This window comes from Trachypithecus francoisi, unplaced genomic scaffold (genome assembly GCF_009764315.1).
Source record: "Trachypithecus francoisi isolate TF-2019V2 unplaced genomic scaffold, Tfra_2.0 Lachesis_group2, whole genome shotgun sequence".
NCBI lineage: Eukaryota > Metazoa > Chordata > Mammalia > Primates > Cercopithecidae > Trachypithecus > Trachypithecus francoisi.
In genome coordinates this window covers 78,968,423-78,990,231 of record NW_022681465.1, presented here as the reverse complement: position 1 = coordinate 78,990,231, position 21,809 = coordinate 78,968,423, and the positions used below count along the sequence as shown (strand labels likewise).

General features: G+C 35.5%; 1 protein-coding gene across 1 annotated transcript in view; it reads right to left on the bottom strand.

The window, feature by feature from the left end:
* Nucleotides 1-770: 770 nt before the first annotated feature.
* Nucleotides 771-21,809, bottom strand: part of HCN1 (hyperpolarization activated cyclic nucleotide gated potassium channel 1) — a 437,668-nt gene continuing 416,629 nt past the window's right edge. Inside the window, exons 7-8 of the mRNA XM_033179509.1 lie at nt 5,050-5,214; nt 771-1,925 (exon numbers count right to left, since the gene is read on the bottom strand). Coding sequence (XP_033035400.1) covers nt 1,036-1,925; nt 5,050-5,214 — 1,055 coding nt within the window. The 3' untranslated portion in view covers nt 771-1,035. The remainder of the gene's footprint in view (nt 1,926-5,049; nt 5,215-21,809) is intronic.

The following is a 21,809-nucleotide window of genomic DNA, read 5'->3' as shown; positions in this document are numbered from 1 at the left end:
GTTTCAAGCCATTGCATTACAATTGAATAATTCTCACAATCAGATTTTGTAAAATTTAAAACTCTAAGTTTTGAAGTGAAGCAATAAAACTAAATTCTTAAACAATGACTTTTACCTTCATACAACACAGAATAGCTATTTTTATTTGGGTTGAAAAAGTTATTTACAACTAACATTGATCGAGTCTTGGTAAAAGTCCGATAACACATGAAGACAAATATTAATTTTCCCTCAGCTTTCTGAAAGATCAATGAACATGTTTGAGGTTAGTGATATTCTTTTCTTTTTTCTTTTTTCTTTTTTTTTTTTTTTTGAGACGGAGTCTCGCTCTGTTGCCCAGGCTCGAGTGCAGTGGCGCTATCTTGGCTCACTGCAAGCTCCGCCTCCTGGGTTCAAGCCATTCTCCTGCCTCAGCCTCCGAAGTAGGAGGTTAGTGATATTCTTAACAGTGACAATGCTAGTCTCCTACAGTGGCCAAGCAAGTAGTGCAGTCTTAACCTAATTCGAAATTGAAAGCACCGAAATACAATTTAGATCTATAAAATGGGATTTGTTATTTAATTCTTTATGATTAATGATTAACAATTTAGATGCACAGTCACAGCTAATGAAAGAACGTTTTGATTGGTGCTATTTGCTAGCTCATTTGAGTTGCCTTTTTTAAAATTAGTTTTGTTTCCATTGAATCCAAGAACTCTTCATAAAATAGAGAAATATACATATCAAAGGACTTAAGTAAAAGTAGGTTAGAAATAAATAATCTTAGAACAACATTTTAAATCCTCTAATGATTTAAAGAAAGGAAGACATATAACACTGAATGCTAAACAGGTCTTTTGACCCTCTCTTGAGAATTTAGATATATATTTTATAGTATATGTATATATATTTTACATTTCATGTGTAGGCCAAAGCTGTCTAAAATATCTCTTCATAGTAGGCTAGAGGGATCTATCAGGAGATAGAATAAAATAAGATCTGAGTATAGTCTCAGTTTATGAGAGTATTTCTTTCTGCTTTGACAATCAGCAGGGATCATAAATTTGAAGCAAATCGTGGCTTTTCTGCGTCTGGGTCTGTGTTTAAGACTGAGGAAGACTCTCTCGGAAGAGCAGCTGCTGGTGGAGGGGGTGCTGGAGGGACTCCTCGGTTGGGGGGGATGGCTCCCGACGACATCTGTCGGAAGAGGGTGACGCGCTGCGGGACAGTGCTCCTGCCCCCTGCCTGAAGGCCCGTTCCGGGGACCGCCGTCATGGGTTGAGGGATGGAGGCCAGGGACTCGCCCACAGTGGGATGAGGTTTAGAAATCAGAGTGGACACCTCATGGGGCAGCGAGGGCTGAGAGGCGGAGAGGGGCCTGACTTCCCGGGTCAGGTTGGTGTTGTGAAGCGCCTGCGTGCTCTTGTGCACTTCGTTTTTCGGCGTGGAGCTGCCAGGTGTCTGTGGCTGCGGGGACAGCTGCTGTGGCTGAGTCTGCGGCGGCTGGGACTGCTGTACCTGCTGCTGAGGCTGCTGTTGCATGAGTGACAGCTGGGAGGCGGTGGGGGAGGCATAGTGGAAAGTTCGAGCGGTCAGAGGGCTCTGTACAGGAGGGCTGCAGACCGCGGTGGTGTAGGAGCAGGGTGAAAGGATGGCTGATGGCTGGGGGGTCTGTGTGCTGGGACTGGGGGAATGCAGGTTGCTGTGAGACAGGCTGGTCGCTGTGTATACCGGTGGAGATTGTGTCCTCATGCGGGAGGTCGGGGTCGTAGCTGACGATGTGGAATTCAGGGTTGTCATGTGAGGATAACTGATGGGAGCGATTGCCTGCACCATCTCCCTGTCATGTTTCACAATCTGCTTGAGGATTTCGTTCTCCTGATTGTTGAAAACACCAGTGTTCAGATCCTTCTGGAACTTTTGCAGAAGAATTGAATTTTTCTTTCCTGTCAGCAAAAGAAAAATAGGAACTTAGAAAGCCTACCAATGACTGAAGACAATGCCAAGTAAGAGTGGCTCCTGAAAACAAAAGTATAGCTGTGCTTCGCAGGAGAGGTTTAAAAAGCCAGTCACTCACCTTTACACACCAAATACCAATGTGGTTCCTACCTTTCACACTTCCTGTATTTCTCTGGGAACTCTAACCTTCTACTCAAGTTGAACGGCCTGTAATATGGTGAAGAGCCACTTTACAGAAGACACGGAGATATTTAATATGAGGGCCACCTTGAAGAATGGGGGAAGAAAGGGCTTTTGGAATAAGATGGGCTTGGAATCAAAGTTTGATTTTAAAGTTACTTTTTCAAGAAAGGACCATGGAGATATAAGCGAGAACATTTCAACACTTACTGTGTGATAGGCACTCTACAAAAGACCTTAAGTAGATGATTTTATGTAACCTGCAACCCTGTCAGATAGGTGTGTTCATAATCTCATTTTACCTGAAAGGATATCAGGACATGAGAAGAATAAGAACAGTGCCCAAGAAAACAAAGAAAACATGGTTGGCAGGCTAACAGGGCTGAGAAAGACCATACACACAAAAAAGTGATAGCATATCCTTGCTATGGAAAATGAACCAACTGCCTCTGTCTCATCTGGGTGTTTGCTAGAAACTCAGCCTCCTGGGCCTGACTCCACTCGCTGAATCAGATGCTGCATTTCACTAAGATCCGCAGGTGATTCCCAAATGCAAATCTGAGGCGGACTGTATCAGGGCCGCCTTTGCTTTCGACCCAGGATCCTACATCAGTCCTTCTCAGTCCTAGCTGGATATTTTTCTCATCTCTGGAGCTTTAAAAAACACTAACATCCGCTTGTTCCCTACCAATTAAATCTAAATAATCAGACATGGGCTCTGGATTTCAGTAGTTTCAAAGCAAATTTCCCCAGGGAATTCTTTTTTTTTTTTTTAATTTTTTTTATTTAAAAATTTATTTTATTTTATTTTTTTTATTTTTGAGACAGAGTCTCTCTCTGTTGCCCAGACTGGAGTTGCAGTGGCGCGATCTCGGCTCACTGCAAGCTTCGCCTCTCGGGTTCACACCATTCTCCTGCCTCAACCTCCTGAGTAGCTGGGACTACAGGCGTCCGCCACCATGCCCCGCTAATTTTTTGTATTTTTAATAGAGATGGGGTTTCACCTTGTTAGCCAGGATGGTCTTGATCTCATGACCTTGTGATCCACCCGCCTCGTGCTCCCAAAGTGCTGAGATTACAGGCGTGAGCCAACGCGCCTGGCCTCCCCAGGGAATTCTTAAATGCAGCCAAGATTGAGACCGACTTTATGATCTTTCCTCTTCTGAATGGTTGTTGTGAGGACCAAGTGTATTGCAGTCTCCCTCTAATACCTCAATACATTTTAGCTCTTCCTGCCATCACCTTCTGAATGGTTTGCAATACTAGACAGTCTCTGGCATAATAATGATTACAATCAATAGTAGATTGGTGAAAGAAGGGGAAAGTAGTGACTTTTCTATGGCATCACTGATACACTAATACCCAATTGAATATGGTAACTGAAAAGTGAATCAATTTGCAATACTGCTAAATAAAGTAACACATTAAAAGTAACAAAGTGTATTTTTGAAAATAAATATATGTTGTAATTTCATTGACTGCTGGGAATGCAATCATTTTAAATGACTGCCAGAATAAATAGTTACCTCTCCCTACTTACATACTGTCCTAATTTCCCAAAGAACAAAACCTCCTACATTAGTAATAAACATAAATACTATTTAGCATATTTGCTTAACTAACTGCAGCATACATCTATATGCAATGGCCACAAAACCGAGAAGCATAATGTTTCTTTCTGATTACGTGATTAGTCAAAATATCTTAATCTAAGTATCTTTAACCTTGGGATAAATAATGTAACTTTTAATACACTCTTACAATTTTATAAATATCAAAAATTCAATTTTTTAGTGCTTATTAGAAATTACTTCGCCAGTATTGATTACAAACAATTTCATGTAAATATTGTTATAAAAATTAACTGCAGGCTGGGGTGGCTCATGTCTGTAATCCCAGAACTTTGGGAGGCTGAGACGGATGGATGATGAGGTCAGGAGATCAAGACCATCCTGGCCAACATGGTGAAATCCCATCTCTACTAAAAATACAAAATATTAGCTAGAAGTATATTTTATATATATATATATATATATAATAGCATTTATATATATACATATGGTAGCAGAAAAGACTTTAAAATATGTTGCTGTTTGCGAGGTAAAGCATCTATGTAGGGCATTTCTATCAAGGCTTTTTTTTTTTCTGCTTGAGCCTGTGTTACAAACATTTTACTATGTCTCTGCTGAGACTAATTTAAATGTGCAAATTTTCAATTCCTAATATAAAGATAAAATGTAAAGTTGACCCCAAAATACAAAAAAAGTGATAAAACTTAGTTTGCAATATAGACTCATATTATCATATTTTTAGTTCTATTTCAATGCTATCTAGAATTTTTATCATTGCTTTTTACCTGAAGTTTCAAATTGTTTTGGCTTCAGTCGGGAAATCAGTTTGTTTAGCTAGCAAAAATAGACATTAATAAATAAACCTAGAATACTTAGAAGAGATAGATAGGGACCCAGATCTCTCAAGAAATATGGCTACAGCTAATTGCTATTTCTACACAAATTAACAAGCAAGCTATAAACTGGCATGTTGGACTCTTTTTTTCTTTTTTCTGAGACAAGATTTCACTCTCTCTCCCAGACAGGAGTGCAGTGGTACCATCTTGGTTCACGGCAACCTCCACCTTCCAGGCTCAAGCAATTCTGCCTCAGCCTCCTGAGTGACTAGGATTACAGGCGCACGCCACCACACCCGGTTAATTTTTGTATTTTTAGTAGAAACAGGGTTTCCCCATGTTGGCCAGGCTGGTCTCGAACTCCTGACCTCAAATGATCCACCTGCCTCGGCCTCCCAAAGTGATGTCATTACAGGTATGAGTCACCACTCCTGGCCGCATTTGGGACTTAACAATTGCAAACCTCTATTATGCCATGAGATTAAAACTAAATTTTATATAAAGAAGGTAGAAAACTAGAGTACCTATTCGATCTAGTCGGTCAATGGCAACTGTCTCAAAGGCTCTCCTCATCATTGGATATTCCTCCAGGACCTCGTTGAAATTGTCCACAGAAAGTGAGTAAAGACGACAGTATGTATCAGCTCGAACACTGGCAGTACGACGTCCTTTGGTCAGCAGGCAAATCTCTATAAAAACAACAAAGAAGAATGACTTGTTTGATCATTTTCTTTTAAAAGCCATTAAGGCTTCCCACAACTTAAGACAAGTCTCATGGTGTGAAAAAACAATTATTAGCAGCATTTTCTATTATATCAGCAAATTCCTTCTGACAATTAAAAGTATCCAACTGACAACACTCAATCTTAAAATAATGTTCTTTTTTTAAAAAGTTGAGACAGCCGGCTGTGGTGGCTCACACCTGTAATCCTAGCACTTTGGGAGGCCGAGGTGGGTGAATCACCAGGTCAAGAGATCGAGACCATCCTAGCTAATACGGTGAAACCCTGTCTCTACTAAAAATACAAAAATTAGCTGGGTGTGGTGGCAGGCACCTGTAGTCCCAGTTACTAGGGAGGCTGAGGCGGGAGAATCGCTTGGACCCAGGAGGCAGAGGTTACAGTGAGCTGAGATTGCGCCACTACACTCCAGCCTGGTGACAGAGACTTCATCTCAAAACAAACAAACAAAAAACAAAACAAAATAAAAAACAAAACAAAGCAAAAAAACAGTTGATACTTTTGGTTTAAATGGAAGGCTGAAACACAGTATACCTTATCCTTCCCACTACAATTCTCTGAAATAAGAAATAAGAAAGAAACAAAAGAGATGCAGAAAATGGAATAAACCATCCGCAAAGGAGTTGAAAAAAGAAAGGGGTGATGATTAGAAAGAAGATTTTATGAATTCTGGAAGGCAGAAAACAGACGGTATAGTCTAGACAGAAGCCAAAATGAGTCCAAATATTGGCTTACAAAGTCCTATGATCAAACAAAGCTAGACCAGAGGTTTAGATATATTATAGGCATGTCTAATGTAGTTTGTATATTCCCAATGAGATCAGTATGAAGAAAATGATATTCCACATGTACAGAAGGACTCTCTATTTAAATGACTTTTAAGGATAATCCCTTACTGAAATTTAGATTTCCAAAATATGGTAAACAAACATTTGCAAATTTGGATTTCATTATTGGCCAGCTGAAGCTATATAGCTATAGAGATAATTTTCCATTTTGTTTTCCAAAAATTATGATTTGAACTACCGTAGGCTTTGATTATTTTTAATTTGGAAATAATTTAAACATTTAGCTTCAAAATAACGAATTTGAAAAAATAAATGATAGAAGTATTTCTACAATTTACAGTCACCTAACAAAAGGAAATACAGTAAATATAATATTAAATGTCTAAATTCACATTCTTGAGCTAATTTAAAGAAGTCCTATTTATGTTGACAAACATTGTGAATAAATCATGCTGTAGACACTATGTACTTGATTGATGTTAGAACTGAAAATATGAATCAAACGTATCTACTTTTATATGACATTCTGATAGTAAACAGAGGCATTATCTTAATACAGAGTTCATTTGAATACAATCTGGTAAGAACAATGTCACATATATGCAAACTCCGAGAATACTAGAGAAGGGCATGTGAACCAGTCTGGGAAGATAGAGAGCATTTTAGGAAATGTCACCTAAGCCATCAATTATGCTGTCTGCTGTCATTCATGTCGAGATTGTAATGTTGTAAACCTGCTAAATAATATTGTGGAGTCTGCATGTTTGCATATTTTTGTGCCTGAATGTGTGTGTGTGTGTGTTTGTGTAGGAAAACAAATCTATTTTGGTCAATTTTAAAGCAAATTACTATACCATGAAATTTACCTGCTACTATAATATAAACAAGGTAATTAAAAGAAGCACTTTGAATACTACTCCAAAATTAAATTCCTAAAGTACTAATGTCATATTATTATAATTTATGATTGCCATATTATGGCAAACAAATCTAAGTGTCAGTTTCAAATATTGTGTAGAATGTTAAATGAAAGAAGTAAGACATGAGAAGCCACACACTGTGTGATTCCATTTATGTAAAATATCCAGAAAATACAAATCTGCAGAGACAGATAACAGGTTAGTGGTTGCCTGAGGCAAAAGATGGAAAAGGGAATTAACAGTAAGTGGGCACAGGAACTTTATCTGGGTGATGAAAATATTCTGAAACCTGATTTGTGGCGATGGTTTCATACTTGGTAAATTTACTTAAAGATATTTGAATTGTATGCTTTAATGAATTACATGTGTAAAATACATCATATTACAGCTATACAAAGTGAAAAGAAAAATTAGTTTTGTTTTTATTTTTTATCTTTATACTTATTAAATTTTTATTTGAATTTATTTTCTCTTTTCTGAACTCTTTACTGTGGAATCATCGTTTTATCTCTTTTTCTAAGTCTTTCTCTGGTGTGTTGAATGTTTTCTTTAGGTAATCTATTGATGTCCAATCACATTTAAAGACAAGAAACTCTGGTAATGTTGCAGAATTTGTTAATTTAAAGTTTTTCTTTAGGGTAAATAGGTGGGGAGCTTGTCCTCATATTTCTCTAAATACCAGAATGAGGAGGGCTTTACTTTAGGCCACTGACATCTCTCTTAACTGTCCTAGTTCTCCCTCTCATTCAATTGTCTTATAAAAGAACCACTGACATTTCCCTCTGCCATCCTCAGATACATGGTTGGCTACAGACTATTCTGCAACATGGAGGGAGGGATGTCTCATACCTACCATCAGCATAAGTCACCCACTTTCTGTTCTGTCTTCTGTGGTCCTGTTGTTTCTTAACTAAGAGCCTGTTTAGTATTCTTCCAGGATACCTGCTGTTCCCTTGTCTCCTGTTTTTTGTACATATACTCCATGCTCCCTCTGCTTTCCCTTCAAGGTTCATCAGTAACCACCAGCGTACATTTAACTGCAGGCTACAAAATACCTGAATAGCATTGGTTTATCCAATACATTAATGTCATTATATTACAAAACAAAATTAGGGAGTAGGCAAGGCCAGCATTTGTTCAGCACTTCAGTGATGCCAAGGCACTGTGCCCGCAATACTTTGTTTTCTTTGGTCTTCTTCTCATGATCACAAGTTGATGGCAATAACTACACACATTCATATACTCACACGACAGCATCCAAAGTAGGGAGACAGCAAAAGACTTTCTTCATATATTTCTTTCTTTTTATTGTGAAGGCAAAAGTTGTGCTACAGTTCTCTAACTTACTTTCTCTAGCATTTTATTATCAGAACTGCATCACGTGGCCAACCTTAGCTGCAAGAAAGGATTTAAAACTGAATATTTGGTAAATCGGAATAAGGTAACTACTGTTAGTCATTGAATTAGGTAAATACTGGTTTAATCCCTGAAGTAGTATATGATGCCAGCCATACAAGATTTTATTAACAAGAAAGGGCCATGGTTGCTGGCTACAGAACCCATGTTATCTGGCACTTCACTCATATCTATTTTCTGTCTTCTAGAAACATGTCCCTCTGTCTCATCTCCTGGTTGCTCCCAAATACGAATTCATGCATCAGATTACTTTGTGGTTGAGTTTGTATTTTATTCTTTTACTATTATTAATTGGGTCTCTGTAGCAGGAAGAGATAAAGGCATGTCCTGGGAATCATCTTAAATAAGAAATGTATTTGTCTTATGCTTAGAAATTATTTGGATTTATTTTTACAAAGGGCATGTGTTTATATACTATTTTTAGTTTTTAAAAACAAGTTTAAAAATTAGAAATAAGAATATAGCTATTCTGAGTATACAGTCATTTTAGAGATATGTTAAAAATAGATTTATTGGAGTATAGATATAAGTTTATTCATATCTTTTCTAAACCATTACTTACAAATTATTTTCTGGTCCCTGTCATCTGATGAACTCATATAATGAATATATAACATATGTAGCATATGTTACACAGTATAGGTACACAATACTAAGTAATCATGGCTTGAATCAGTTAAATATTACCATTGGTAAGAAAACAAATTATTCAAAGAGGATGCTTTTAAAATACTGTTTAAAGTCTACATGAAGAAATGTGTATGTGTGTTATGAGCTCTTAACCCAAAGGTTTTCTATATTGCTCAGCAAATCATACCTCTTCATTACATTTTGCTTAAAAAGATAATGTTCTTATTTTACCTTTTGTAGTTTGTGGGATCAACACTGATATTCTAATTTGGTCTTTCTTGCAAGTAAATGAGGTAGAGTGCTATTTGGGGCATTGTCTGTAGCAGTAATGTTTGGTTTCCTGCTGATTCAGGTATACACATATACACACACACACACACACACACACACACACACACAGTTGCTTGGGCTATTTTAGGGATTCTTTTTTTGGTGTAGTATTGACCTGGGGATTTAGAATCCTGTGTTAGTCTCAGTCAACTTGCTCTTGTTTGTGAGAATTAGACACATATTTATATTCTGTGGACTTTATTTATCAGTGAAATGTAAAACTCAGTTATGTCTCTAGAGTTTTGTTGTCCTTAACTCTGTAACTAACTTAGACTTCATTCAACATTTTTTCTCTAAAGTCTCATTAATCTTTGTATCTCCAGTGCCTACATGATAGATAGTAGGTGCTTAAAGTTAGCTGACTTGAATAATTGAATCAAATAGCAACATGCTTGATGAAATAAATGATTTAATCACCTACAAAAATTCCCTTTGTACTTAATGTGACATATTCCCCTATGGAGAAACTACGGGCTAAATATAGACTTGCACAACAAAGTGCCTTCAAAAGTTATATAAACAACTTTGTTCATTACCAAGTCAAAACTCATCAGCCATTACCTTGCTGCATGTCCTCAATAATTTCTTAGTGAGAAAAAGAACAACTGAAGGTTATTCATGAGAGGAGAAATAACCATTGGGAAGTATGAAAAGCACTTAAAATAATCTCTTCTTTTGAAGCCTCCATACTCTGTTTCTAGTATGAATAACAGAATTAAGAAATGGTACACCCCTAGCAATGAAAAAAGAGTAAACTTTCTTATCATAGAGGCTTAGATTTCATGAATTGAATGTCCAGATTCAGTATGCATAGAGCAGGTGCTTCTCTGTGAAACGATTTTCTCTTGATACAGTATCATTTTGAAAATCCACTTATTGAGTAAACATAGCCCTTTGTTAGGTGTTACAGAGGTTTTGTGTATTTGCCATGTCTGTGTGTATGTGTGTCTTTGGTGGGGATGGGTGGTGTTTAAATAAAGGACACATAGAGAAAAAAACAATTTAGTTATCTGTAGCTCATACTATCGTAGGTACCTTAGAAATTATGTATGTATTAGTTTATCACTATTTCATTTTATTTTATTCTATTGAATTTCTATTTCCTAAATAATGGGTTTATCACTCTAGCTGGTTTAAGACATGTTAAAGACAGAAGCGGTACAGTTACCTTATAATATCCCTCATAGTGCCTGCTACATTGAGTTTCCAGCCCAGGCAAAATGATTTAAAAATGCTTATGCATACATCAATTACAGTGAATAAAGATAAAACCCACACTAAGTTATCTTCTTAAGTTTTGGATGATATAATATTGGTTCCCCTGCTCGGCATCTTCCCATGGTAACAGAACTTGCCAAATATTTTATGTACCTTCTTTTAGGAACATAATATATCTCTAAGGTTTTGTGCAATGTTTATAATAAAGAAAATTATTTAGAAGATTTGGTCATTTTTTTTCAATGTAGACATGCCTTTACTCATCAGGCAGAAATTAACTTACCCATGTTGATTTCGTGAAGCAAATAAAGTTAAATACAAAATAAAATAAAACTGGACTCCCAAAGAACAAATTGAGTGCAGTTTACAGATACAAGCTTTTTAAAGATTGTCTTGGCATACTTTCTAGAATCTGTCTGTTCCAGCCTTTCTGCTTTTTTCTTGTTTGTATACTCTCTGAGAGCTCAACTAAGAACTTCCTAGTAGTGTAATAAATGTTTTAAGAATCTTGGTGCAAATTTACTTGGGTAATAGGTCCCTTCATCTGGATGCATATTTACATATTACAATAAATTGTAAAAGTAATGGGGACTTAGCATATTAATTTTAATTTGGTAGAATTTTCCTAGTTTTCTTTATAGGGCATTTATGAATGGCTAAGTAGTTATTTCACGTAGTTAAGATGAAAACTATTGGTAATGCATCCTGTCATAGGAACATAGACAACTCTGTTTCCAATTTCAATTTGGCCTAGCACATTAATTGTATACCTTTAATAATCCTTAGGGTATGAGATACATCAACTTCTCAATGCTATTTTTGCTGACATTAGCTAGCCCTGATTATAAACATGTAAGTCCACCTGACATTACTGTCACCTATATAAACAGTCATTTGTATAAGGTAGGGCAAATGGCTTCAAACATTTTGCAACTCAGAAATATTTTCCTGACCTCTAAAACTGAACTTGACATTGCAGTGACACAGAGCTAATCAGGAACTCATGACAGAAATGTCTAAAGTAATGTGCTTAACCTGAGCTTCTAGAATTTATGGGCAAAACTGTACTTAGCTTCTCATAGTAACCTAAACAAAAGCTGCTTCCTTCTTTAGTAACTGATACCATGAAATAAATGTAATTCTCTGCTGTGCATCAAAATACTAATTTCCTATAAATTATTTAGATTTCTAATTCACTGTTTCATAATAATGTGCAGGAGCAAATATCACTTTTTTGTTTCTTTTTGTCCTTGTAGACTTTCTGTATTTATACTAGTGAACTAGTAAAACACTGCCTCTGTATGGCATAGGAGATGATAACATCTGGCTTAAATCATTTTGCATATCATGTTTGACTGGTAGAAGTACTCTGGGTATCAAATAGATTTTAATAGAAATCAGAAGAAGTTTAGACTAGGATAGAACATTAAATAGATGCAAATTTTTTAGTATTAAAATTGATTTTTTTTGTATAGTATTTTAAAGCATTTCACATTTTGTACAATCTTCTGAAACAGATATTGAATACAATACATTTCTAAATATAGATATTATAAAGAAGGTATTATTCATGTATAGATATGTTCTAATAACCAGAATACCCAATTTTTCATTTTACTAAAGGTATAACTGGTCATTTCAAATCACACAGATACATTCCTAACTGTACAATTATTTGTGTCCTCTTCTACTACTCATGCCGTGTTATTTATGGTTATTTAGATCAAATAAAGTTATTGCTTTGTCAAATCTTAGCTCCAAGTTGGAGCAAATCTTCTCTCTTAAAACATAAAAATTAGAGTGATCACCTGGGCCTCTGAATGTTGACCTAGTAGCAACTCCTCAGACAAGCTACGTGTTAGCAAAGTTATTCGTTGACAAAGCTGTTATGTGGTTAACTAAAACAGTGCCTAAAAAGACCCACCACAAGCCTGGCACATTGTGGGCACTCGTAAAACATTAGTTTCCTTCCTTTTTCCCCATTTCATTTTCTTCTCATAATTTTTCCTTATGATTTTGACGGTACCTGCTAGAAGCAAATAAAAATAATGCTTCATACATCAAGTAGCTCTCCAAATTTGTGATATATAACTATCATCTTTCACCCTCTTGTAAACAATTTGTTCATAAACTAATCATACAAATTCCTTAGACTGTGTCTTGAGGAAGACGGTTTCACATCCACTAATACTCTTTCTTAATTGTCCCAGGGAGAATTTATCTTTGTGCTTCCTCTGTATCTTGATCATCTTGAGTCTTAGTTCCTACAACACATTATTGGACTTACTTGTTTATATTCTTTATACTAAACTATAAGGTCTTTAAAAGGAAGTGCAATGATCGCATTTGCAATGTCATCACTTACCAAACATTCTCATATATTATTTGGTTCAAGAAATATGGAATGTTGGGAGGACGAGGTGGGCAGATCACTTGAGGTCAGGAGTTTAAGACCAGCCTGGTCAACATGGTGAAACCCTGTCTCTACTAAAAATACAAAAAATTAGTGAGTATGTTGGCAGGCACCTGAAATTCTAGCTACATGGGAGGCTGAGGCAGGAGAATCGTTTGAACCCAGGATACGGAGGTTGCAGTGAGCCAAGATCGTGCCACTGCGCTACAGCCTGGGTGATGGAGTGAGACTCTGTCTCAGAAAAAAAAAAAAAAAAAGGAATAAGTGAATCAATCAATAACTGAAAATGGCTTACATCCGATTAAAAATATTCTTCATAAAACAAGGTGCTCACATTTGAACACAATATTCCAAATAGGCAAATCTTTTTGTGAAGCTTTGGCTCCAATTGAGAGAAGTTATAATATGAGGCTGTCATCTGGTTCCTACTGATCATAAACATGTTTGTAACATGATTGTTTGATTTTGTTGTATATGTGAATTTTTGAAATTAAGGTTTACACTCTCCACTCCTTAACTTCTCTCCCTTTCCTCTTCTTTATCTGTCTTTCATTTCCATCATAAACTCCTTCAGTTTGCATAAAATCAGTTTTACATAAGACTGTTTGTAAACTTATATCGAATATATATTTGTACTACCTGTCTTTGGCAAGTTAAAATACCTAATGGATATTACTGATACTACAGATATGTTACATGGGTAGGAAGCAACCCTGGGTAGGAAGATATGTTACATGGGTAGGAAGCCCCATGTTAGCCCATGTGACATAAACAGATTAAAGGGGTTCTGTTTTGTGATTGTAACAAAAATAACATAAAAATATCGAAGCTAAGAAGGGTAAAACCACAATTTTTCTGCTTCTCTCTGTCTTTAAAAATTCACCAGACCATTCCAAATTGTTCCTTTCGATCTTCAAATCTAGCAACACTCAACTCGTCAAAAGTTAATCAAACACCTTGAATTATAAATGCCTTTAAAATGCAGCCAGCTTTTAAAAATTCCTCAAATGATTTTTGGCTCTTGGGGACCTCCAATGTGTTTCTGAAGTAATATCCTGACAGCCCTGTTTTCCTATGTGGCTTAATATGCTTCTACAAAATGAAAAAAAAAATGGCAGAAATAATAGTCTCCACAGGAAATATATTAACAAGATATTTATGAGGCAAGTCTACTGCAGCCTAAAAGGTTATTTGTCTCTAAAATATTTCCCTTGATGCTTTCTCTCTCTCTCTCTCTCTCTCTCTCTCTCTCTCTCTCTCTCTCACACACACACACACACACACACCACATGCACATATGATAAAATAAACATTTAAACACTAATTTCCTCTATTTGTTTAATGCAAAAATTAATTCAGTTCATTCGGAATGGATTCATTAGTGCAGTGTTTGTCACACTTTAATATGTTTAAGAAACACCTGGGTTGTCTTACTGCAAAACAGGTTAGGATTTAGTAAGTCTGGAGTGGGATGAAAGAATCTGCAATTCTAACAAGGGATAGGTATTACTACTGATAAGCTTCTTTTGGGTAATGAGTTCATATAGCTTTCAGATTTATAATTAAAAAAGGGTTCCTCATTTAGAAGAAGTTGGAAAAGGTAAACAAAAGGAATGGAAATTAAAGATAACATGAATTCAAGTTAACCACCATTTTCCCTGTAACCCGCACCTTAGGCAACTGTGGAGAATACAAAATAAGTATGACATTGATCCTGACTGAAAGTGTTGAGAATATAAATTCAAGCATAATACAAAAAAAGATGTGAGCATTAATTCCAAGGCTAAACAACCTACTAGTGACCTTATGTAAATTCAAATAATATGTCATTCATCATAGAGTGATTCTGTACATCACTGGTGACATGAAGGGTCTTGGTTAGACTTCAAAAAAGTGTAGAAACTACACAGACAATGGGGATGAAGAGGACAAGAGAAAAGGAACAGGAGGGGAGAGAAGACATTAGAATGAAACAGTATCATGACATAGTTCAGAGAAGGGTTTGGAAGGTAATTTTTACGAAATTTTAGGAAGAGCAGCTTGACAGGATCATAAGTATTTGGTTAGGCATAGAGAATATTTTTCCATGGATAAGAAAGTTAGTCTTGATCTACACTATTATTGCAGGGCTCTTCAGGAAAAAAAACTTTGTTTGTAAAATACTATTTTAAGAAATTAACTTATATGGAATAGAGTGGAGAGTCCTAGCTCCTACGTATCTTGCCATTAATGGGAAAGACACTTAGCCTGTCTTTCTCCAACAGGTAAGTTTGTTCTCTCAAATCTTTTGCTTTATGATGCAGGCGTATTTATCTACAATCAGTTTGCCAAATGAACTGGAAGGGAAGTTTTTAGTAAAGAATTATGAAGAAGTTTTGATAATAATTTTGCGGAATTGATTGATCTAAAGCTGCAGCACTGAGAACAGAAGTGGTCTCTCTAAATAATCACTGTAAAATGAAACTTCAACAGAGCTTGAAAGGGGATGAGGCATCCACAATTTTAAACCTAAACATAAAACAAAACAAAAAACAAACAAAAACAAAAACAAAAAACAAAGAAAACAACACTAGGCTGTGTCTGTCCTGGGAGTGAACATAAGATAAAAGGTTGTTTTGGGAACAAATAAAGCAAAACTTTTGCATAAAAAAATCTAATTTCATGAAACTCTTTCTCACATTAATCCAGTTATTCCTTTGTTAAAAAATGAAAGCAGTATTTGTGTGTGTGTGTTTTGTACAAATTGGTAAGCTTTTCTCATGTGACTTTAAAAATCTCTGATAACTGGTTCAACCAGGATTGATGCTTACTCCAAAGATGGTCATCTATAACTCAGGTAGCAGCCCATATAATGATCTGGCTGGAGAACTCTTTCGATGGGGATGCTTCAATCAGACTGTGACTAATAGACTTAATCATACCTATTGTTGGGGAGATTTAAAGTAAAGAATGAATAAGCTAGAAGAGTCAGAGTGCATGAGTTGTGAGAATGATAAATCCCCAAAGTGGTGTTAGGCCACTGGCATCACTGTGGTTTCCTGATGGACAATCTCACTTGCCATAAAGTCTGCCTCTAATACTCCTGAGATGATTTCCCATGCTTCGCTTCTTCCTGTGCTCCCTTACAATGCACTCTATCATCAGTTAATCTGATCTTTACTTGTGTCATCCCCCCGAGTGCCTGACTCATACACATCTCCACTTGTGACCTCTTTCAGGTCTTGAAGTTCATACCAGTCCATTTTGTTAAGAGCCTCTACCTTTTCCTTTATTTCCTTCACTTGATAGATTACAATGAGTTCTTCAAGTTCAGTATATGAGTAGCCACAGAGAGGTAATGACGTACATAGAAAACTAATATCCTACCTATAGAGTTTTCATTTTCTACTTTTCAGGAATTTGAAGTATTCATAGAGGACAAATGGGAATCCATCTTTGTGCAAGATAACAGAAAACATTTATTAGGCAAATAAAGCAATCCTATTATCACTGCCCAATCAAGAAAACATTCATACTTATAAATCAATCCTAACAGAGGTAAATATCTGTTGATTATTTCCCAATCCAAAAAACGTAATTCTATATGACTATTAATGAGCAAATTCAAGGTAATAACTACAATCATAAAAATGCCACTGAGGTTTTGAATTTAAAAAGTTTGTGTATAAGCTTAAGTATGGGTTGGTAAGAAATACTAATCCACACGAGTAGTTACTTTAGTTAGTAGTATGTCTTGATAGAGGTAGAATGCATATACATTAAAGGTAGAATGCATATACATTAAAGTGATGATGATAAGAAAAATATATTTTATAGAATGCTTTTTCTTATACATCTTATTCAGAATGAGTTAAATTTGGAAGAGAGGCTTGTTTTGAATAGAGGGGTTAGATCTGGAGTCCTATAACCAAATCCAAACATTGGTTTATTGAACTGCTTTTTTTAAAATTAAGAAATGGATTTATGTTTTTAAATGTTTGTTAAAATAAAAGTAAAAATGAAAGATGGGTATACAATCATATATGGCTTACAAAGCCTAAATATTAAGTATCTGAACTTCTGAACTTTTACAGAAAAATATTTGCATACTCCTTGGTTACATACATTTTTTTCCTTACAAATACGCAAATAAAATCTAGAAAGAATAGAAATCAGTGGACTAAAGACATATAAGCTACTATTTAGCTTGTGATTTTAAGCAAAGTGAAGTGAGGAATTAGGTCAAACAGTCCGACCGTTTATCAAAACCACATATTATCTTTTATATTTGAAAAATAAATTTTCTCTGACTCATTTGGTCAACAGATAAAAAGGACACCAGGAAATCCACCCAGCAAGGGTTCTGGCTTTCATTCAGGAGAAAAGACACCCACTCATTGTTTCAAAGCTTAACTGAAGTGTGATACATCCTATTGAAACCATGTTCAAAGAAGCCTCACATAACCAGAAATTCAAAAAGTCAATATTTTATTTCCATATTTGAGAAGGGTAAGGATGATAAATGACTTTCCACAAAGATAAGAGCTACAAAAAGGCATATTTTTCCTATATTTTTGTTAATGTTCTTATTGCAGAAAATTGTAAACACATAAAATAACAATATACTATATTACTAGAATACTAGTACAGTATAAGTCTAATGAATTAGTAAAATAGTGTAACATAATACCATAATAAACTCTCATATGTTCATTGCACAGATTAAATGATTATCAACTGATAGGTTGTTTCACTGGTACCTCATACACTGCCACCTAATTATTTTGAGAAAAATTGCAGACATTATTTCAAAGATAAAATTTCAGTATGAATCACTAAAATATATTCTTAACATAATATAATATCACTATAACACCCCCAAAATTAATAGTAATTTCTTAACATTGTCAAATATTTAGCTGGTGTTAAAATTTTTTAAGCAGGCACACATTTTGTAAAGAAGTTATCTGCAGGTCATATCTCAACTCCCTCACTTTCCTGAGGAGTCTAAACAAAAATGTCCTCTAGAACCTATAACACTTAAAATAATTAAAAATAAGCTTTGAAACATGAAATATATGCAATTTATTGTAATACTGTATCAGGACAAGAAAATTCTACTCATGTATTTCAAGAAGGGATACTGGCCAATTTTTAGAGCATCAACTAAAAACAAAAAATTTTGTGTTGTTGAGCACTAGCAAAATATAACTAAAATACTCTAGTCCTAGAATATTGATTTATCAAGCTATACCTTTACTTACTATTTTGCATCATCATCAGTATCATTAGCAAAAACTCCTAAACAGAAAGATGAAAGACAACTGGAATTTTGGAGGTCAAGTGAGAATGAAGGAAGACTTGAAAGAATCTCAGAAGAAAAACAAAATAAATGCCAAGAGAAATGATCTGAATGCTATTTGACTATTATTAATTTATCCACTTGTGTTCCAATAAATAAAACTGAATGAGACTTTCTAGACTAGGGTTTCTCAACCTCAGCCCTACTGACATTTTGGGCCAGATAATTTTTTGGTGTCTGGAGTTGTCCCGTGCATTGTAAAATGTTTAGCTTCATCTCCCTGGCCTCAATCTACTCTAAGCCAATAGCAAACTCCTCACACTGAAAGTACCACAATAAGGACTGACAGGAGTGCTCATGAGGACATATTTTTGGCCTCCTATCTTCATAAACCCTGCTCTAATAATCCAAGGTGCCAAACATGCTAGTGCTTTGTGTCTTTGTACAATTTTGGATCATCTTTACAACAGGAGTTTAAAATTATGTTTTAGATATCAAAGCATCTATAAATAAACTCTTTGGGACATTTGCTTTAATTATGCAGTCTTTTTTTTGGATAATCTTTTTGGAACATTGTAAAACAAATGCTAATCACTTGTTCATGAGAGATAGCTATTTAAACACATTAAAAATGCTATTCAAAAATTCCATCTATTTTACTTTTCCATTCAAGTGTCAGGTAACTCCAGTTGGTTTACTAGTTTAATTAACCAGGATAAAAAAGATTTCTGCTAAAGAATCTGTGGCATTTAGATTCAGATGCAAAAAAAGGAAAAATAAAATTTAAATTATTGTTAATAAATAGTATCGTGCAAATTGTTTATGACAGAGAAAGTTTGATTCAGTTGGAGATTTTTGTTAGTATGTTGATACGCTTTGGCTCTGTGTCCCCAACCAAATCTCATGGGGAAATGTAATCCTCAGTGTTGAAGGAGGGGACTGGTGGGAGGTAATTGGATCATGGGGGCGGATTTCCCCCTTGGTGTTGTGGTAATGAGTGAGTACTCAAGACTTCTGCTTGTGTGTGTAACTTCCCCCTTCTCTCTCTTTCTCCTGCTTCACCATGTATAGTATGTGCCTATTTCCTCTTCACCTTTCACTATGTTATAAGTTTTCTGAGGCCTCCCCAGCCTTGCTTCCTGTATAGCCATCAGAACTTTGAATCAATTAAATTTCTTTTCCTCATAAATTACCCAGTCTCAGGAAGTTTCTTATAGCAAGGCAAGAACAGACTAATACATATGTGCAGGCAAAAAAGTATTTGAGAGCATGCAGACAAAAAATATACAAGAGCTCTTCTTTTTTTTTTTTTTTTTTTTTTTTGGAGACGGAGTCTCACTCTGTCGTCAGGCTGGAGTGCAGTGGCATGATCTCGTCTCACTGTAACCTCTGCCTCCTGGGTTCAAACAATTCTCCTGCCTCAGCCTCCTGAGCAGCTGGGACTACAGGTGCGCGCCACCATGCCCGGCTAATTTTTTTTTTTTTTTTTTTTTTTTGTATTTTAGTAGAGACGGGGTTTCACCATGTTTGCCAGGATGGTCTTGATCTCCTGCCCTTGTGATCTGCCTGCCTCAGCCTCCCAAAGTGTTGGGATTACAGGAATGAGCCACTGAGCCCTGCCAAGAGCTCTTCTTTTTGGATAGCTATAGAATATATTTAGGGGAATATTAAAAGATTCACATACAAAGATATTCTTTCATATTGAGCCACATGTTTAAATTTTATTGACTTTTACACTGGTATAAAAGCACATAGATTATTTAGTGTGGTAAACTGAAAAAATACGTCCAGTACTGTCACATAGGACTATCATATGTCATTAAAAAATTCTGTAATATATTTTTCACCATATAATGATATGTATATAAGTTTAATGGAAATTCCTTCAATATTTCTTTAGAACATCACTTAGTAAAGCATTGAAAGTTACTTTGTAGTTATATTGACAACATTGTTTTATTTGTGCTCCATGTGTAAAAGAAATGGGCTTTAAAAATCGTTTTCCCGATATCAATGTAAAATAAAACATGTTGTTGTTATTGGCTTTCTTATATGTTATCTTGAGTAGAGTGTTGCCACACAATATCTTGAAAATACATTGAGAAGTATTAATTCAAATTATGTGTAGTGAGTGGATTTAGTGTAATGAAAGTTTGGGTCATAAAAACAATCATTCTTTAATTTACTGTCTAGCTAGATATAGTACATTAGTTTTCCTAGCCAAGGTAAAGACAGTTCTTCCCCAAACTTGAGTTAGTTTCTCATGACAATTCACATTTGGATGATACGGTCAGTGGAATAAATTTCAAATTCCTTAATCTGGCTTTCAAAATCTCCCATAATCTGGTCCAATTTAATGTTTCCAACTGGTACCGTCTCTAATGACAATCTCAAATGCTCCATTTCAATTCAGCAAGCATCTACTTAGTTCCAGCTACTTGCTTCATTCTGTGTTATGGGAAACATACCTCACCGGTCTCACTAGTAATTCTTTCAATCAGCTCCAGTAAAGCTCTTGGTCATTCTTTTCTTCAGTGTGTAGTGTGGATTTCTCTTTACAGAAACCCTATTCTTAAGGTCCTCTACATACTTAAATATCATCATTTACTGATTTAACTCAAATATTAGTTGTGTTGACACATTTGTCTATTTTTTAATCACTTCACTTAACCTGTAATCTTTTAAATCATCAATAATAAAAATAAAATTAAACTTTGTAAAGGTAATTACAAACTCGTACTGCATCCTCCATATCTGAACTGGACCTAAGAAAGTTCCCACTTTCCCCAAATTAAATGTGACTTTATGATGAACATTGCCATGGATGAAGATGAAAATATACTTTTGACAGCATATTCAGAGATTATTAAGGAGAATAGTATAAAATGCACATGCATTTTCTATCTTTAATCTATATTATACTTTGGAAACAAACCTACGAAATACTATTCTTTTTTTTTTATTTTCCAAATTTTTATTTTTATTTATTTATTTATTTATTTATTTATTTTTATTATACTTTAAGTTCTAGGGTACATGTGCATAACGTGCAGGTTTGTTACATATGTATACTTATGCCATGTTGGTGTGCTGCACCCATCAACTCGTCAGCACCCATCAATTCGTCATTTATATCATGTATAACTCCCCAATGCAATCCCTCCCTCCTCCCCGCTCCCCATGATAGGCCCCGGTGTGTGATGTTCCCCTTCCCCAGTCCAAGTGATCTCATTGTTCAGTTCCCACCTATGAGTGAGAACATGCGGTGTTTCGTTTTCTCTTCTTGTGATAGTTTGCTAAGAATGATGGTTTCCAGCTGCATCCATGTCCCTACAAAGGACGCAAACTCATCCTTTTTGATGGCTGCATAGTATTCCATGGTGTATATGTGCCACATTTTCTTAATCCAGTCTGTCACAGATGGACATTTGGGTTGATTCCAAGTCTTTGCTATTGTGAATAGTGCCGCAATAAACATACGTGTGCATGTGATTTTTTTGGAGAGTAATTTATAATCCTTTGGGTATATACCCAGTAGTGGGATGGCT